Source organism: Lygodium microphyllum, chromosome 6 (genome assembly GCF_053477565.2).
Source record: "Lygodium microphyllum isolate KBCC chromosome 6, Lygodium_microphyllum_v1.1.10, whole genome shotgun sequence".
NCBI lineage: Eukaryota > Viridiplantae > Streptophyta > Polypodiopsida > Schizaeales > Lygodiaceae > Lygodium > Lygodium microphyllum.
Genome location: NC_141140.1, coordinates 174,127,998 through 174,147,000, shown reverse-complemented (window position 1 = coordinate 174,147,000; position 19,003 = coordinate 174,127,998). Strand labels below are relative to the sequence as shown.

At 45.7% G+C, this 19,003-nt stretch overlaps 1 protein-coding gene across 3 annotated transcripts in view; it reads right to left on the bottom strand.

The window, feature by feature from the left end:
* Positions 1-18,248, bottom strand: part of LOC148035422 (Cleavage and polyadenylation specificity factor (CPSF) A subunit protein) — a 120,660-nt gene extending 102,412 nt beyond the window's left edge. For 2 of the 3 annotated variants that reach the window (XM_087680423.1, XM_087680425.1), the window contains exon 1: positions 17,870-18,243. In XM_087680423.1, the coding sequence (XP_087536549.1) occupies positions 17,870-18,019 (150 nt within the window). In that variant the 5' untranslated portion in view covers positions 18,020-18,243. Of the gene's footprint in view, positions 1-17,869 lie in introns of all 3 variants that reach the window. The other variant, XM_087680426.1, reaches the window with a different exon arrangement.
* Between the last annotated feature and the right edge of the window lie 755 nt (positions 18,249-19,003).

Here is a 19,003-nt window from a genome sequence, read left to right as displayed (position 1 = left end):
GGAACATAAAGGGCCTATGAAAGGGAGCTCGATGCGCGATTAGAAAATAAAGGCAAAATGCCAACACCACAAATAGGCACCGAAACAATATCACCAATCCTCAAAAGGGCATAGATCCTACCACAAATCACCTCATGGAGTCATATGCCTAGAAGCTCCACTTAGCACTATCAACCAACCAAAGCCTCTCAAAAGATGAGGCAACCACTGAAGAAGGCTCCTTCAAGTCAACAATATGAAGAAACACTAATTCATGGGTAACCACTAGAGTAGAGGTAGAAGGCTCAAACGTTTTAGATCCATCCTTTGCTCTTGGACGAAGGTGAGGGTACTTCTTGTCAGAGTGCAGAGATGCGGAAGCATAGGACAAAGACTGAGAGAGAGTGAACACAGAGAGAAGAGAGAAAAGGAGACAGTGTAAACGCAGAAAATCTGCGGTGTAGTATGCTGTATAAGAGTGCAGAAATACACAAGGGGGCAGAGGAAATATGTGCGTATGTCTCCGACTTGATGACCTTGATCTCCATCAGCCCGAGCACAGTCTGTCTCAGCCAACAGATCTTCAAGATCAGAATCTGAAATCACTGAATAAGGATAATGATTGGAGTGTGCCACCAGCTGGCTATAAATAGCCAAAAAGAATAGCAATCCAGCAACTGCAGAATCTGTCCGACTGCAGCAAACTGGGACGCCTGTACCTGCTGTGTCATGTGGCACTTGTACCTGCCTGCTGTCCGACTCTGCTGACGACTGTCCAGTAAATGACATTGTCTAACACCCCCTCTCAAATCCTGGATGGGACAAAAGACTGAGGGATCTGGAATGCTGCCGAAGAAGAGCCTGGGGAAGCGCCTTCGTAAACAAATCTGCAAGATTATCCTCCGTCTTGCAATACTCCACATCAATGATCCCATCAAGAAGCTTCTCCCGAATGAAGTGATACTGCATCTCAATGTGCTTCGTCCGGGTATGGAATATTGGATTCCGTACCAAGGCAATGCAACTCTCATTGTCGCACCTCAGAAGAGTAGGACGAGTCTAGGGGCAGCCAAGCTCCTCCAACAGTCTCCGAAGCCACACTACCTCACATGTGGTGGAAGGCGCAGCCCGATACTCCGTCTTAGTAGAAGAAAGGGCTACCGTGGGCTACTTCTTGCTACTCCAAGAGATAACACCTATACCCAAGATAAAACACTAGCCTATAGTAGACCGTCGGTGGTCCACATCGCCAACCCAATCCGCGTTACTCCAACCTGCAAGAACCAGATCTGAAGCATCTATAACTGCAGGATAAGAAATCCCTAAGTCAGAGGTCCCCCTCAAATACCGAAGAATCCTCAAGGCAGCCTGTCAATGCACCTGTTTGGGTTCCATCATGAACCCTACCAAAAGACACACAGCAAAACAAAGATCAACACGAGTGTTTAGAAGCCAAATCAAGGATCCAATCAACTGACGGTAACGTGAAGCATCCATCACAGGAGAGTCTGAGTGTGAAGTGGCCTTCCAATTCGAATCCATAGGAGTAGTAAAGGGTCGACAAGTCTCCATCTCAAAAGTCACCAAGAGCTCTTCAATGTACCTCCACTGACAAACAAAAATCCCCCTCTCGGACTGATAAATCTCGTGACCCAAGAAGAAATGAAGAAGCCCCAAATCCGTCATCTCGAATGCCCGGTGTAAAGCTGTCTTGGTCTCTCGGACCTTTTGTGCATGATCCCCTGTCAAAATCAAATCATCAACATACAACACACGACCAACCTCGGAAGTGTGCACATAAAGCTGCGGATCGGCCTTCGAGCACCGATATCCCAACTTCGACTGAAGAAACGAGTCAATCTTCTCGTTCCATGCACGTATAGCCTGCTTGAGGCTATACAAGGCCATCTTCAACCTGTAAACTTTCCCATTCAAGGATCCAAAGCCAGGAGGCTACTCAACATGGATCTGCTCTTGCAAGTCACCATTCAGAAAGGCTGACTTCACATCCAACTGATAAATAGGCCATCTCCTATGGCCAACCAAGGCAAGAACAACTCGAATAGTCGCCATACGAGCAGGGGGGGCCAAAGTATAATGGAAATCAATACCTTGGCGCTGAGCAAAACCTTAAGCAACAAGACGAGCCTTGTGCTTGTCCAAAGAACCATCGCTAAGGTACTGGGTCTTGAAGACCCACTTGACACCAATCACCTTCTTGTGAGAGGGATGAGGCACAAGAGACCAAGTGCCATTCCTCTCAATAGCCTCCAACTCAGCTTCCATGGCCCTCCACCAATGATCAGACTGCAAAGCCTCCTTCACTGAAGTGGGCTCTCGATCCTGCATAACACGGGTCAGTAAACAATAGTTCGAGTAGACAAGCTCCGAAGAATGTGCATGATTCCTCCGTGACCTCCACGGTCCATCTTGCGATTCCCACTCCTCAGGGATTCCCTCGATCCCTGAATCTAGGAGTGTGTCACGGGCCCAACGAGGAGGAGAACGGACCTCTCCACATCGCTCTCCATCTGCTGAAGACTCAGGAACCTCCACCGTCGCAAGCTCCTCAAGGGTGGCCAATAGAAGAGAAGACTCTAAATCCGAAGAAGAATTTCCATCAAGAGGCTCTGGCTCCAAAGAAACTGTCTCAGGACCCCAACTCTCCCTTGGATCTCCAAGGACGGGGTGCTCCTCACCCCCGTCTATGGCTGGTACTTCCAGGAACCGCACATCTCGGCTCGTGTAGGCATCCCGCTTAATGGGATCATGTAAACGATAACCTTGGGATTGGGAGTTATAACCAACAAAAACCTGTTGTCGAGAAGCCGCCTCGAACTTATCACGCTCAATCTTCGGAATGTGCACATAGGCGTCACACCCAAAGATCCTGAAATAAGAGACAGCATGCTTAGTCCTGAAGTAAGCCTCAAAAGGTGTCATCTTGTCAACGGCCAAAGTGGGAGATCGATTAAGGATGTGCACATATACGTCACACCCAAAGATCCTGAAATAAGAGACATCAGGCTTAGTCCCGAAGTAACCTCAAAAGGTATCATCTTGTCAACGGCCGAAGTGGGAGATCGATTAAGGATGTGAACTACGGTAGCCACTACCTTGGCCCACAGAAACTGAGGTGTCTATCGGTGCTCCATCATGGTACGTGCCATTTCGATCACACTTCGGTTCTTCCACTCCAAAATGCCATTCTCTTAGGGAGTGTTGGTGTTAGCAAACTCCTGGTGAATGCCCCTATCTGCACAAAAACGAGCAAACTCATTAGACATAAATTCACCGCCCTTGTCTAAACGCAAAGTCTTCAGTCGCCCACCAGAATGATTCTCCTCAAAAAGAAGCAAATCCTTGAAATGAGAGAAAGCCTCCGACTTCAAAGTCAAGAAATAGGCCCAAGTCATCCTGCTATAGTCATCTACGATCAACATGAAGTACAAGCTCCCCTTCAGGAACTCTCTCCTCATCAGGCCACAAAGATCCGTGGATATAAGCTCCATGGGTGAAGTAGACCGCCTAGAAGCTTTGTTGGGAATCGCATCCTGATGCAATTTCCCACGAATGCAGGAGACGCATGGCTAATGGCTCATCACTATGTCCGGCAAGCCTTGGACAATCAACCCTCGCGACGCCTTCCGAAGGTACTCGTAGTTTTGGTAGCGAAACCAAGCATGCCATAGCTCCAACTGTGTCTGAGAAGTAAGAAGAAGAGAAGTAAGAGCTAAAGAACACTTCAATTTGTAGACTCCATTCTCCTCATACCTTGCAGAGAGAACCTTCCTCGATCCACGATCAAGGACTCGAACAGTTTCACTGTCGAACTCCACCAAGAGGCCAAGAGCACAAATCTTATGAACCGAAAGTAAATGATACTCCAATCCTGGCACATGCAACACCTCAGAGGTGTGGGTACCACCACGTCCATCTGGAATAAGCTGCATCTCACCCTGCACAGCAATAGAGACAGAAGAGCTGTCTCCAATGAGAATCTGCCCACACAAAGGTCGCAAATGGGCAACACCAACGAAAGAAGGAGTCATGTGCGGTGAGGCACCACTGTCCACAATCCACTCTCGAGTATGAGAACTTGTCATCGCAGCATCAGAAGTTGTCAGCGTAGAGTCCTCAATGACTGCTAAGTGTAGAAAAGCAGCTGATGAGGGTGCAACCACCGCTCCAGAGTCCTTCGTATTCTTCTTCTTGGTATCCTTCTTGTCTTTGTCGCGGCAATCCTTTTTCCAGTGACCGGTCTTTCCACAAATATGGCAAGTTGATTCCTTCTCGTTCTCCTTCTTGGATTTATTGTCCTCCTTCTTCTTCTTCTTTTGGTCCTTCCCCTTCTTCTAAGAGGCTTGACCAACCAATGTCTCCGATTTGGAAGCATTCTGTCCCTTCAATTGTTCCTCCTGGTCCAAGACCATAGGAGCCAACTCTTCCCACCGAAGAGTCGACTCCTGCCCTGAAGCAATAAGAGCGGAATAAAAAGTACCGAATCGTGGTGGCAACTGGGATAGTGAAGTGATCGCCATGTCTTCGAAGGAAATAGGCTTTCGCGCATTTGAAACCTACATTTGAAGCTGCCGAAGCTTGTTGATGTGTTCTCGAAGCGAAGAAGACTTATTCGCGGACAAAGTCTGCATCTGCACCTCCAAAGAAACCCTATTCATCAAGGTCATCCGGTTGTACATCTGGTCAAGCTCCAGCCATATCTAACCAGCCACCGTCAAGTGCTTGATGTGAGCTATCACGGCTATGGTGCAAGACAGAAACAGAAAAGATCGAATCCTACGATGCAGTTTGTCCCAATGAGACTGAGCCTTGGTCAACTCCGCACGAGTATTGGAAGAGAGTTTGGACTCATTCCTCACCGAGGGCCTATTAATCTCCTCCATCACCAGTTCCGCCAAATCATAAGACTTTAAAATGGCCAACATCATCACCCGCCAAATGCGGTAATTGTCACCATCAAGCTTTTGATCCGATGGAAGAGCCGGTAGGACAGGCACCTTCTTGTCCATGATCGCCTGGAACTCCAAATCAATCTCTATAGACATGTTAACCTGCAATACCTGCACAAACGCAAAAGTAACCCCCTCTGACTGTGAAAACGTAGCCTTCTAGGACTGATTCCTTTGCTGCCTAAACCTTCTTCACTCACCGGAGGTGATGAAAATGTAAAATCTGCAATGGAAGGCCTCAACGCAGCCTTCCTCCCCTTTGAACAGCAATAACCTGCAGCAAATTCACCGATTAGACTCCTTTCCTGCATGCCCACGCTCGCTTCAGCCTTGATCCAATGCGCAGCCCTCCCGCTCGCCCTCGAATCCTGGAAACACAGCCTTGTTTCGCACTGAAATCTCCTCTTCACATAGGTTCAGCCCTCAATTAGTCCATCTTCACCGCTCTGATACCATGTCAGAGTGCAATGATGCGGAAGCTTAGGACAAAAGACTCAGAGAGAGTGAACACAGAGAGAAGAGAGAGAGAGAGAAAACGAGACAGTGTAAACGCAAAAAATTTGCAGTGTAGTATGCTGTATAAGAGTGCAGAAATACACAAGGGGGCAGAGGAAATATGTGCATATGTCTCTAACTTGATGACCTCGATCTCCGTCAGCCCGAACACATCTGTCTCAGCTAACAGATCTTCAAGATCAGAATCTGAAATCACTGAATAATGATAATGACTAGAGTGTGCCACCAACTGGCTATAAATAGCCATAAAGATTAGCAATCACAGCAGCAGGTTGTCTACATTAAATGCAGCCGACTGCACATAAAATACTGCAGAATCTGTCTAACTGCAGCAAACTAGGACGCTTGTACCTGCTGTCCCACGTGGCATTTGTACCTGCCTATTGTCCGACTGCTGATGACTGTCCAAGAAATGACACTGTCTAACACTTCTTCCTACATTTCTCCTCTAGATGTGTCCCCTTCCCACAATATGGATATTTAGGCTTCTCCAAGTCAAAGTCAAAACATGAAGGACTCTCTTGTCTTTTAGTCTGTGACTTCCCTTTATTCTTCTTCCCCCCTCCCAAACCTACAACAAAGGCTTTCGTTGAGGTGGATCCACTGGCAACCTTTTTGACACACTTGTCATGCTCCAAATAAGCAGAGCAAGCTCCTCCCATAGAAGGTTCTCATGGGTCCTCGATGTAAGAAGGCTAGTCTAGAAGACATCAAACTGGAGAGACGACAGTTGAGTCAAAAGAATCATAGCCATATCCTCTCAAGAGATCATCTTGCCAAGGGACGCAAGCTCATCCCTCACGTACTCCAACCTATTGATATGATCCTTCATGGAAGGAGTGTAATTTCTTCTCAAAAGCAATCCAATGGGTAAATGTCTTTTGATGGTACAAAGAAGCAAGCTTTGTCTACACTTCCACCGCTTTTTGCAACCCTCGCACAAGCACTAGGACAAAATCTTGTAAGCTCATTAAAGAGGAAAGATCGGGCTCTAGAGTTGACTCAATCCCATAAGGCCGCACAATCCCCACAATGATCCAATGGTGGGATCCTCCACTGCACAGTGAATATGGTGGGTAACAAACTCCCAAAGATTGAAGATATCAAGGATACACTCTATCTTACACGACCAAAGCGAATAGTTTAAACCATCAAGCCAATCCTCTTTGGGTAAAGAAGGGAGTATGGGCACCTATTGGACCTTCTGAGACATGGAGAGGAGGAGAAGAGAGCTCCCAAACAAACTGGCTAGGTAACCTCCGTTCTTCACAATCCATGCGATAATCTTGTCGCCGTTCGAAGGAGTGTTGAGAAAGCTCCTCATCTATATCATCAAAGCCGCAAAACTATGTCAGAGTGCAGCAATGCGGAAGCGTAGGACAAAGACTAAGAGAGAGTGAACAAAGAGAGAAAAGAGAGAGAGAGAGAGAGAGAGAGAGAGAAAAGGAGAGTGTAAACCTAGAAAATCTGCAGTGTAGTATGCTGTATAAGAGTGCAGAAATACACAAGGGGGCAAAGGAAATATCTGCATATGTCTCCGACTTGATGACCTCGATCTCCGTCAGCCCGAGCACAGTCTGTCTCAGCCAACAAATCTCAATATCAAAATCTGAAATCACTGAATAATGTGCCAACAATGTGCTGGAGGACTGCTATATAAAGCAGAAATAAAAGGCATAAAATAAACAGGTCGCCTGCATTAAATGCGACCGACTGCAATAAATTAATGCCTAAAAAACTGTCCGACTGCACTGCAGGCTGCCACGTGGCACCTGCGCAGTCTGCTAGCGTGGCTGGCTGCTGACGTGGCACTATACTCTGTCTGTTGTCCGACTGCTGATGTGTCCTCTGTAATTTGTCTGATGTACCAAACCCTAACTATGCAGAAACCCTAACACAGCCTGTCCAAGGGATGACTCAAATGCTAACACCCCCTCTCAGATCCTCGACGACGCATCAAACTGAGGGATTTGGAATGCTGCCAAGTGCCTGGGGAAACGCCTTCGTAAACAAATCTCCAAGATTATCCTCCGTCTTGCAATACTCCACATCAATGGTCCCATCCAAAAGCCTCTCCTGAATGAAGTGATACTACATCTCAATGTGCTTCGTCCGGGCATGGAATACTGGATTCCGTACCAAGGCAAGCCAACTCTCATTGTCGCACCGTAGAAGATTAGGACGAGTCTGGGGGCAGCCAAGCTCCTCCAACAATCTCCGAAGCCGCACAACCTCACATGTGGTGGAAGACGCAGCCCGATACTCCACCTCAGTAGAAGAAAGGGCTATCGTGGGCTGCTTCTTGCTACTCCAAGAGATAACACATGTACCCAAGATAAAACACTAGCCTATAGTAGACCGTCGGTGGTCCACATCGCCAGCCCAATCCGAGTCACTCCAACCTGCAAGAACCAGATCTGAATCATCTGTACCTGCGGGATAAGAAATCCTTAAGTCAGAGATCCCCCTCAAATACCGAAGAATCCTCGGGGCAGCCTGCCAATGCACCTCTTTGGGTTCCGCCATGAACCCTGCCAAAAGACCCACAGCAAAACAAAGATCAACATGAGTGTTGAGAAACCAAATCAAGGATCCAATCAACTGACGGTAGCATGAAGCATCCATCACAGAAGAATTTGAGTGTGAAGTGGCCTTCCAATTCAGATCCATAGGAGTGGTAATGGGCCGACAAGTCTCCATCTCAAAAGTCACCAAGAGCTCCTGAATGTACCTCTGCTAACAGAGGAAAATCCCCCTTTGAGGCTGATAAATCCCGTGACCCAAGAAGAAATGAAGAAGCCCCAAATCCGTCATCTCGAATGCCTGATGTAAAGCTGTCTTGGTCTCTCGGACCTTTTGTGCATGATCCCCTGTCAAAATCAAATCATCAACATACAACACACGACCAACCTCGGAAGTGTGCACATAAAGCTGCGGATCGGCCTTGGAGCGCCGATATCCCAACTTCGATTGAAGAAACGAGTCAATCTTCTCGTTCCATGTACGTGGAGCCTGCTTGAGGCCATACAAGGCCGCCTTCAACCTATAAACTTTTCCATTCGAGGATCCAAAGTCAGGAGGCTGCTCAACATAGATCTCTTCCTGCAAGTCACCATTCAAAAAGGCTGACTTCACATCCAACTAATAAATAGGCCATCTCTTATGGCCAGCCAAGGCAAGAATAGCTCGAATAGTCACCATACGAGCAGTGGGGGCCAAAATATCATGAAAATCAATACCTGGGCACTGAGTAAAACATTTAGCAACAAGGCAAGCCTTATGCTTGTCCAAAGAACCATCACTAAGGTACTGGGTCTTGAAGACCCACTTGACACCAATCACCTTCTTGTGAGAGGGACGAGGCACAAGAGACCAAGTGCCATTGCTCTCAATAGCCTCCAACTCGGCTTCCATGGCCTTCCGCCAATGATTAGACTGCAAAGCCTCCTTCACTAAAGTGGGCTCTCGATCCTGCATAACACGGGTCACTAAACAATAGTTCAAGCAGACAAGTTCCGAAGAATGTGCCTGATTCCTCCGTGACCTCCGCGGTCCATCTTGCGGTTCCCACTCCTCAGGGACCCCCTCGATCCCTGAATCTAGAAGTGTGTCACGAGCCCAACGAGGAGGAGGACGAACCTCTCCCCATCGCTCTCCATCTACTGGAGACTCAGGAACCTCCACCGGCACAAGCTCCTCGAGGGTGGCCGGTGGAAGAGAAGACTCTAAATCCAAAGAAGAATCTCCATCAAGAGGCTCTAGCTCCAAAGAAACTGTCTCGGGGACCCAACTCTCCCTTCGATCTCCAAGGACGGGGTGCTCCTCACCTCCCTCTGTGACCGGTACTTCCACGAACCGCATATCTCGGCTCGTGTAGACATCCCGCTTAATGGGATCATGCAAACAATAACCTTGGGATTGGGAGTTATAACCGACAAAAACCTGTCATCAGAAAGCCGCCTCGAACTTATCACGCTGAGTCTTTGGAATGTGCACATAGGCGTCACACCCAAAGATCCTGAAATAAGAGACATCAGGCTTAGTCTCGAAGTAAGCCTCAAAAGGTGTCATCTTGTCAACGGCCGAAGTGGGAGATCGATTAAGGATGTGAACTACGGTAGCCACTGCCTCGGCCATCAGAAACTGAGGTATCTATCGGTGCTCCATCATGGTGCATGCCATTTCGATCACAATTTGGTTCTTCCACTCCAAAATGCCATTCTCTTAGCGAGTGTTGGTGTTAGCAAATTCCTAGTGAATGCCCCTATCTGCATAAAAACAAGCAAACTCATTAGACATAAATTCACCGCCCTTCTCTGAACGCAAGGTCTTCAGTCGCCCGCCAAAACAGTTCTCCTCAAAAAGAAGCCAATCCTTGGAAATGAGAGAAAGCCTCTGACTTCAAAGTCAAGAAATAGGCCGAAGTCATCCTCCTATAGTCATCTACGATCAACATGAAGTACAAGCTCCCCTTTAGGGACTCGCTTCTCATCAGGCCACAAAGATCCGTAGATACAAGCTCCATGGGTGAAGTAGACCGCCTAGAAGCTTTGTTGGGAATCGCATCCCGATGCAGTTTCCCACGAATGCAGGAGACACATGGCTGATGGCTCACCACTATGTCTAGCAAGCCTCGGACAAAACCCCCTCGCGACGCCTTCCGAAGGTACTCGTAGTTTTGGTAGCCAAACCGAGCATGCCATAGCTCCAACTGTGTCTGAGAAGTAAGAAGAAGAGAAGAGCCAGCTGAAAAACACTTCAATTTGTAGACTCCATTCTCCTCATACCCTGCAGAGAGAACCTTCTTCGATCCACGATCAAGGACTTGAACAGTATCACTGTCAAACTCCACCAACAGGCCAAGAGCACAAATCTTATGAACCGAAAGTAAATGATACCCCAATCCTGGCACATGCAACACCTCAAAGGTGTGGGTACCACCACGTCCATCTGGAATAAGCTGCATCTCACCACGTGTAGCAATAGACACAAAAGAGCCGTCTCCAATGAGAATCTGCCCACGCGAAGGTCGCAAACGAGCAGCACTAACGGAAGGAGTCATGTGCTGTGAGACACCATTGTCCACAATCCACTCTCGAGCCTGGAAACCTGTCATCGCAGCATCAGAAGTTGTCGGTGTAGAGTCCTCAATGACTGCTAAGTGTAGAAAAGCAGCTGATGAGGGTGCAGCCACCGCTCCAGAGTCCTTCATGTCCTTCTTCTTGGTATCCCTCTTGTCTTTGTCGGGGCAATCCTTCTTCCAGTGACTGGTCTTTCCACAAATATGGCAAGTTGATTCCTTCTCGTTCTCCTTCTTGGATTTGTTGTCCTCCTTCTTCTTTTGCCCCTTCCCCTTCTTCTGAGAGGCTTGACCAACCATTGCCTCCGATTTGGAAGCATTCTGTCCCTTCAATTATTCCTCCTGGTCCAAGACCATAGGAACAAACTCTTCCCACCGAAGAGTCGACTCCCGCCCTGAAGCAATAAGAGCGGAATAAAAAGTACCAAATCATGGTGGCAACTGGGATAGTGAAGTGATCGCCATGTCTTCGGAGGAAATAGGCTTTCGCGCATTTGAAGCTGCCGAAGCTTGTTGATGTGTTTCCAAAGCGAAGAAGACTTATTCACGGACAAAGTCCGTATCCACACCTCCAAAGAAACCCTCTTCATCAGGGTCATCAGGTTGTACATCTGATCGAGCTCCAACCATATCTCCCGAGCCACCATCAAGTGCTTGATGTGAGCTATCATGGCTATGGTGCAAGACAGAAACAGAAAAGATCGAATCCTACGATGCAGTTTGTCCCAATGAGACTGAGCCTTGGTCAACTCCGCACAAGTATTGGAAGAGAGTTTGGACTCATTCCTCACCGAGGGCCTGTTAATCTCCTCCATCACTAGTTCCGCCAAATCATAAGACTCCAAAATGGCCAACATCCCCAACCACCAAATGCAGTAATTGTCACCATCAAGCTTTTGATCCGATGGAAGAGCCGGTAGGATAGGCACCTTCTTGTCCATGATCGCCTGGAACTTCAAATCAATCTCTGTAGACATAAAGCAGCCCCCTCTGACTGTGAAAACACAGCCTTCTAGGATTGATTCCTCCGCTGCCCAAACCTTCTTCAACCGCTGGAGGCGATGAAAAGGTAAAAGCTGCAATGGAAGGCCTCAAACACAGCCTTCCTCCCCTTCAAACAGCAATAACCTGTAGCAAATTCACCTATTAGACTCCTTCCCCGCACGCCCACGCTCGCTTCAGCCTTGATCCGATTCGCAGCCCTCCCGCTCGCCCTCGAATCTTGCAAAACGCAGCCTTGTGTCGCGCTGAAATCTCCTCTTCAGATAGGTTCAGCCCTCAGTCAGTCCATCTTCACCGCTCTGATACTATGTCAGAGTGCAACGATGCAGAAGCATGGGACAGAGACTGTGAGAGAGTGAATACAAAGAGGAGAGAAAGAAAGAAGAAAAAAAGAAAGTTATATTAACGTCTACTACAAGCCAAGTTGGCCTTTGAGACCAAAATGTTGCATACAAAATGTCTGGGAGATTTCAAAAGTCCCAGTGAAGCTAACGTTTATGCTATGTTGAACTAAATTGAGTAGGTACAAAATGATATCTAGAGAGAGAGAGAGAAAAGGAGAATGTAAACGCAGAAAATCTGCGATATAGTATGCTGTATAAGAGTGTAGAAATACACAAGGGGGCAGAGGAAATATCTACGTATGTCTCCGACTTGATGACCTCGATCTCCGTCAGCCCGAGTGTCTCAGCCAACAGATCAAAAGATCAGAATCTGAAATCACTGAATAATGTGCCAACAATGTGCTAGAGGACTGCTATATAAAGCAGAAATAAAAGGCATAAAATAAACCGGTCGGTTGCATTAAATGCAGCCGACTGCAATAAATTAATGCCTAAAAAACTGTTCGACTGCACTGTAGGCTGCCACATGGCACCTGCGCAGTCTGCTAACGTGGCATTGTACTATGTTTGCTGTCCAATTGCTGACATATCCTCTGTAATCTGTCTATTGTACCAAACCCTAACTGTGCAGAAACCCTAACACAGCCTGCCCAGGGGATGACTTAAATGCTAACAAACTGGTGGTAAGACATCTTCAAAACCTGCAAGACAACCATAAGAAATTTGCATTTTGGCAACAGGCAATCCCAAATTAGGAGGAAATGACTGCAAGATCACAAGGCAGTCGATGTAGAGGGTCGGCTTGCGAAAGAAATACTATCACCTGCACAAAGAAGATATCACCTTCAAGAAGAAATTTGCATTTTCAGCAAAACACATATGTGGATGGCCTCCTCTACAAGAATCAGGGACTATGTCTCTCTCAGACAATGATACCATGTGAGAGGGTGCAACAGACGAAGAAACTCGAACACAAAGGAAGAGAGAGAGACGAACTCCAAGAGAAGAAGAAAAAGAGAAACTGCACTAAACAAGGAACAAATGTTGAATAGAAAAGGATTGATCCGTCCTTGCACACAGCCCACAGCGTCAATGAAAACACCAGATCAAGTTGATGATGACGGCAGCACCAGAGACGAAGAAAGATGACGGAGTTGAAGCATGCACCTACCGGAAGGAAGAAAGATGATGATCTACCAAGTATGGGATGATGATCTACCAAGTGTGGGATGGGCAGGCTATAAATAGCCATAAATGCCCTAAACTAGCTAACCTATTGCAATAAATGCCACAAATACTAGTCGACCAGCATTCAATGTTGGTCGCATTGGAAAAATACCAAAAAAATTTGACATGTGATCATTGAAAATCCACTGGCAAGGACAATGTCCAACAAGTGTGGACAGCCTGGGAAATGCAAAAATTGCCCATAGAAAACACACTCAAACCCGACAAACAAAAGAAATGCACCTAGATAGCCACTCTAGAATGAGTAGCCTCCCCCATCAAAACACATGACAGACCTGCCAAAGCTCCAAAAGTCCTCATCTGACCCAGATTGAGGCTCTCAGACAGAAGATGACAAGGCATGACAAACATGATTGCTAATAAATCTGCACGGTAGAGTGAGAGACCTACACAAAAGGATAGGGTTGCATGGTGGGCAACTTGTCTATTCATAGATGTTGAAGGGTAATCCCAAAAATTAGCATTTTGGGGGACCACTGAAACTCTCCCGAACCGCACATCAAATTTGCATTTTTCATTAATTAAGCGTGTTTTGGGGCTGTTTAAAAATCCTAATCAGCTGTAAAGTGTGTTTTAGCTCAACACACCTCAGTGTCCAAAGGCTGAAAACGCAAACTTTTGTCGCGAAGAAACCTCCCAATCAGGTCTACCCACAATCAATCAGCCCTTCTACATTGCTCTAATACCATGTCAAAGTGCAGCGAATGCGGACGGGACCATGGACAAAATTAAAAGACAATGAACAAGAGAGAATAGGGAGAGAGAAAAGAGAGAAGAACGCAAAATTTGCATTCAATGAATGTTGAAATGAAGAGGGCAGATGTAAAAGGACTATCAGTGTATCTCTTTAAGCCATCTCTCTCACCAAACCTGAGAAACACAAGTGATAAGGGGCAAGCTGAAGTGGTGCCATATATAGCCAAGGAAGAATCATAAAATATGGCAGGTCAGAGAGCCAAATCTGGCTGATTGCTGCCAAATTTGGCTGACCTGCCAAATCTAGCCCAAAACTCACTAAATCTAACCGTCTGCGAAGCTGCAACAAATGCGATCTGATCAGCCCGCCCACGTGGCATTTAATGCCTTTTAGTAGTGATTTTTGGCTGTAATCTTTCTTTCTAATCCTCTATTGGCTGTGTTTGATCAGATTTTCCATATTTCCGGTTTCAACTATTGTTATTGTATTCAGCTATCTTCACACTGTGTGAAAACTTCTAACAATACCGCCTACGCTATGTTCTGGCTATACTCTCTCTGTTTCTCTTCTTTGCTCTATCTTCCCAATCTATACTCTCCAAATAGCACCTCTCTACTACTCATTTGATGATGAACTCCATGCTTTTGATTATCCAATCTGGAGTGTTGTTATGAAAGTATGGTTTGTGTAGAAGCACCTATGGTAGGTGGTTTTAGGAGCGATTGTGCAGCCCCAAATTCCAACTCTTCCAAATGATTGGGCCTACAAAAACTATCAAGAAGTTGTGCTTACATGGGATACTAATGATGCTCGGTGTATTTTGCTCTTCTAAAATATAAGTAGTTTCTACCGAGTCACCTCCGACGACTCTCATTCAAATCCTCCAGCCAAGGTGAAGGCCAAGGCCTGGAAGGGGTCACCTTCTACTAAGAAGGAGAAGGGCATGGTTGTCCCTCCTACTATTGCTTTCTAGTGCTAGTGATGGGGTCATCCCTCATGACTCAAATGCCAAGAGGGGAGTGAGGGGGTGGTGATGTGGGGCAATTGAAACTCATTTATACAGGTATACAAGTGCACATGATCCAAAGAGGGGTATTCCCTGACGCATCAACTAAAGGCTGGTAGGTTTTGAAATCCTGGAGCTGGGATTGATGTCTAAGCTCATGATGGGGTGTTTTTGAGAAAAAGTGGATTGGCTTCTAGTTCGCCAAGCTCACATAAGGAGACACTTTAGTGGTTTGCGAATCCATGGTCGCATTTTTAGAAGCTATGATTGACATTAACGTCATGTTTTCTCCAAGGCATCTCGGTGGTACCTCAATCACAGACTACTTCAGTATCCATGGTTCATTTTGATGGTCATTATTGTATGTACTCTCATGAGTCACTCTATACTGTATTGTACTAGATCACCCATGGTCTAAGAGAGGGTGTTATCAAATTAGTATGTCTATCATGTTAAGTCTAAGTTGTGTTTTAGTGGCTATACATTCTTTTTCTTTCTTTTTTCTTTTTTCTTTTTTTCTTTTTTGGGGGGGGGAGGGGGGGGCAATTAAAGTTGTATCACTGACTGGTCATTATGGCTAGCCGATGCAACCATCACCATACTCTATTACTTGCAAGTCTTGTTGGAGAGAGTGAGCCAATGCGAGTACACACTCACCCATAATTCACTGTCATTTTTTACTGTCTTGTGTCTTGATATATGGATCCATTTCCCAAGCATTCTTTTGAGTTCTCTCTTTGTAGTGTTCTTTGTTTTGCAATCCCCTTTCTTTCTTGTGTTGTGCAGTCCATTATATCAATTTCACACCCCTCCATTGCTACACCTGCTTCTAACAATGACCAGCCTTCCATCAGCACCTAGTGATCAGTCAACGGCCCTCCAAACCTTGTGTTTGCTCTACTAGCGACAATTTCCAGCTTATTGGCAGTAGTTTCCAACCATTGCTACCAATCAAAGTAGCACTAGATACTTGCGTTTGCTACAGCCACTCCCTCTACAATCTATGTTAGCAAAGTATTATGCTGATCCCAATCCTTCTTGGAACAGATTTACAGCTCTATTTGCTGTTTTCAGCAATCGCCTACATCTACAGATTTACAGCTGTATTTGCTGTTTTCAGCAATCGCCTACATCTCCCTAACATTCTTCAGCTTGTTGCTCACTGTTCCCTGCTATTGTGTGTTCAACATGATCCAAACTCTACAGATCTGTGTTTGCAACTGCTGATCGCATCCAGAGGCTGTCTACTGCATTTCAGGATCCATACAAAGTGCAACACTCTCTCCATCTCATACTCTCTGCCCCAGTTCTTTAGAGACACGGGAGTTCAAGGTTTTGTGTTAACTCTACATTGTGTGTTTATTGCATTGAGCATTGAATCTATTCATTATTCATTCATCTTTTTGTGTTCATAACTAGTAAAAGGTGTGAGTAGAGTAGCCATCTAATTGGAAACTCTCGTTGGTTTAAAAAACGAATGGATAAAAATATGGGCATAGCTTACAAGAAAGTAAAGCTAATGGCGGCACAAAAGAGAGAGAGAAAGAGACCATGTCAAAGTGCAATGAATGCAAAAGCTATGACCAAACTGAAACAAGTGAACATTCAACACACGCGGGGGGGGGGGGGGGAGAGAGAGAGAGAGAGAGAGAGAAGAATGCTGAAGACTACAAAGAATGAATGCTTAACAATGAAGACAACTATGTACAACAGGCTGTGTGAGTATAACCAATTGGAAATCCATCTCAACCTGCATGAAAAGCAAAGTGATTATGATAGGAGGGAAAGCATGCCTAAATAGGCAAGAAATAATGCAAAATAAACTGATCAGGTGAGACTACTTCATAAAACAGGGTACTGAATTAAACACAATAAAGTAATAATAAACTGCTATGAAAGATTCAACATGCCTCATGGCAATTCTGTCCACCCTATCTAGCCTACCCAACCAGCACCAAATCCAGCCCAAACTACTCACGACTACAAAACTGCTGCCCGACATGCTCCTTAACATGGTAGGACTGCATAATCTGCCCTAATCGACCATGTACATGCCTATGCTCAGGTGACCAATTCTCTAACACATGCTTGGACTCTCAAAATGGATATATCTCTTCCACCTTTCTTCAATTCTCTCATCTTCTGTATTAGGATTGTAAGTCTTATACATAGGATGGATCCTAGAGGCTAACCCAGCTTTGTGGTGCCATAGTTTTAATCCTTGCCTTGCATGAGGATTGTATCAAATTATTTTACTCATCAGTGATTACTTTGCTTCGTAGCTTTAGTCTTCATTTTCCTTTCATTTTCTCATCCCAGCTTACAAAATTTCATAATGGCATTTAGATATGAACTATTTCCATTTTTGTGTACTTACTACAATGAGATCTCATCACATTGCTTTACATTCTTGGATCTGACAGCATAGTGACATGGGATGGGTTTTGGGGACAGGACACAAAAACAAAGACAAGAATCACTATCCCCTGTCAAATGAAAGGGGGCTCTAAAATCAGGACGGAGCTGGGAATGTTCGAAGACAATATGGGATTGGGACATGAAGCTAGAAAATGGCCATCCCACGTTACTATGTCTCATAAACCATTCTCGCCTTTTGCAAACATTAAAAGGAGCATAACAAACTTGGCAGCCACACTCTGTAGAGCATGGCACCCACCACCCCATCACTGGGCCCAACATCCTCACCTTCAGTAGATTCAAACCATTATTACTCACCATCAGAAGAGTGAGCGCAGTGTTTCTAGAGAGTCCTCTTGATCAAGGGGGGATCCTACAGGTCAGCTGATGTATCATGGAGACATTATTTTGTACATGATGGTAGTCTACACTTGCAGCCCTTAGGATTGTAAGTATCAGTATAATTTGTTGTTTTCCATCCTCTCTCTCTCTCTCTCTCTCTCTCTCTCTCTCTCTCTCTCTCTCTCTCTCCCCAATTTGTTATTATTTTCTTCTTTTTACCTCTATCAAACAAAAGAGGAAGAACGAAAAATTTAGCAGAGCAAGCACCTTTCCAAAAACGACGTCCAATGTTGCTGGAGACCTGATGTGGCCATAGACAACCTGCAAAACCGCGCTGCTTCTGGATATGCATTTCGCAAGGTAGTATGCGTTTTTGGCCTTGGATTGATCGGCGGGTTCTGTGTCTTGAACCGCCATGGCAGAAACCCAAGAGAAAGGAGAACCTTCCTTTGCGCTACCGCTTCCGGAGGCTGGTATCGATGACAGAGGCGATCATTGAGAAAAAAAAATGGGCAGGAGCTGTGAAAAAAATAGAAATTGGGTAGGCGCCTTCTCGAAACACTTGTTGAGAGAGAGAGAGAGAGGGGTACGATGGTTGCGTTTAGAGCCAGACGGGCAGAGAGCACCAGTGTCGTCGCCAGCATGCTCCCCTCGAGCTGACGTGGCACCAAGCAAATGGCCCGCTGGATGATCATGACCTCACATATGTCCGCCCACTAAACTTATTATGACCCACACAGGAGCCCATACAGAGGCTTAGGGTAAAGGGGCCAATTGCGGAACACTATGCTAGTTGAGCCGAGTGGTAGAATGTTTTGTGCTTAGGCTGGTTAACACTGCCATTGCCTGCCCAATTGCGAAACACGATGCTAGTTGAGCTGAGTGGTAGAATGTTTTGTGCTTAGGCTAGTTACACACTGCCATTGCCTGCCCAATTGCGAAACACGATGCTAGTTGAGCCTAGTGATAGAATGTTTTGTGCTTAGGCTAGTTACACACCGCCATTGCTTGCCCAATCTACGCCCTGTTGGTGGGCACAGGAAAAGTTGACTTGGGTCCGGGCAATAGACACTTTTCATGGTCAATAAGTGTCCGTCCATCCGCAATTGTTTACACACCGAACACTTCCTGAATCACATGTGAATGAAGGGATGCTAAGGATGTTGATCGTTATTGACATAATAATTATTTTTTGAATACATGATTAAACATAATCATTGATGCCAGATTTTCTTTTAATGACTGGTAAAAAAATTTAAAAAGTAACTAATAAAACTAAAAGTATTACAAATTTTTTTTAACGGCTAATAAAACTAACACAAATTAGTAATGAAAAAGAGAGCAGGGGAGTTGAACCCCTTCACCATGCTATTGAGGCATGGCTCTACCCAGCTCTCTACG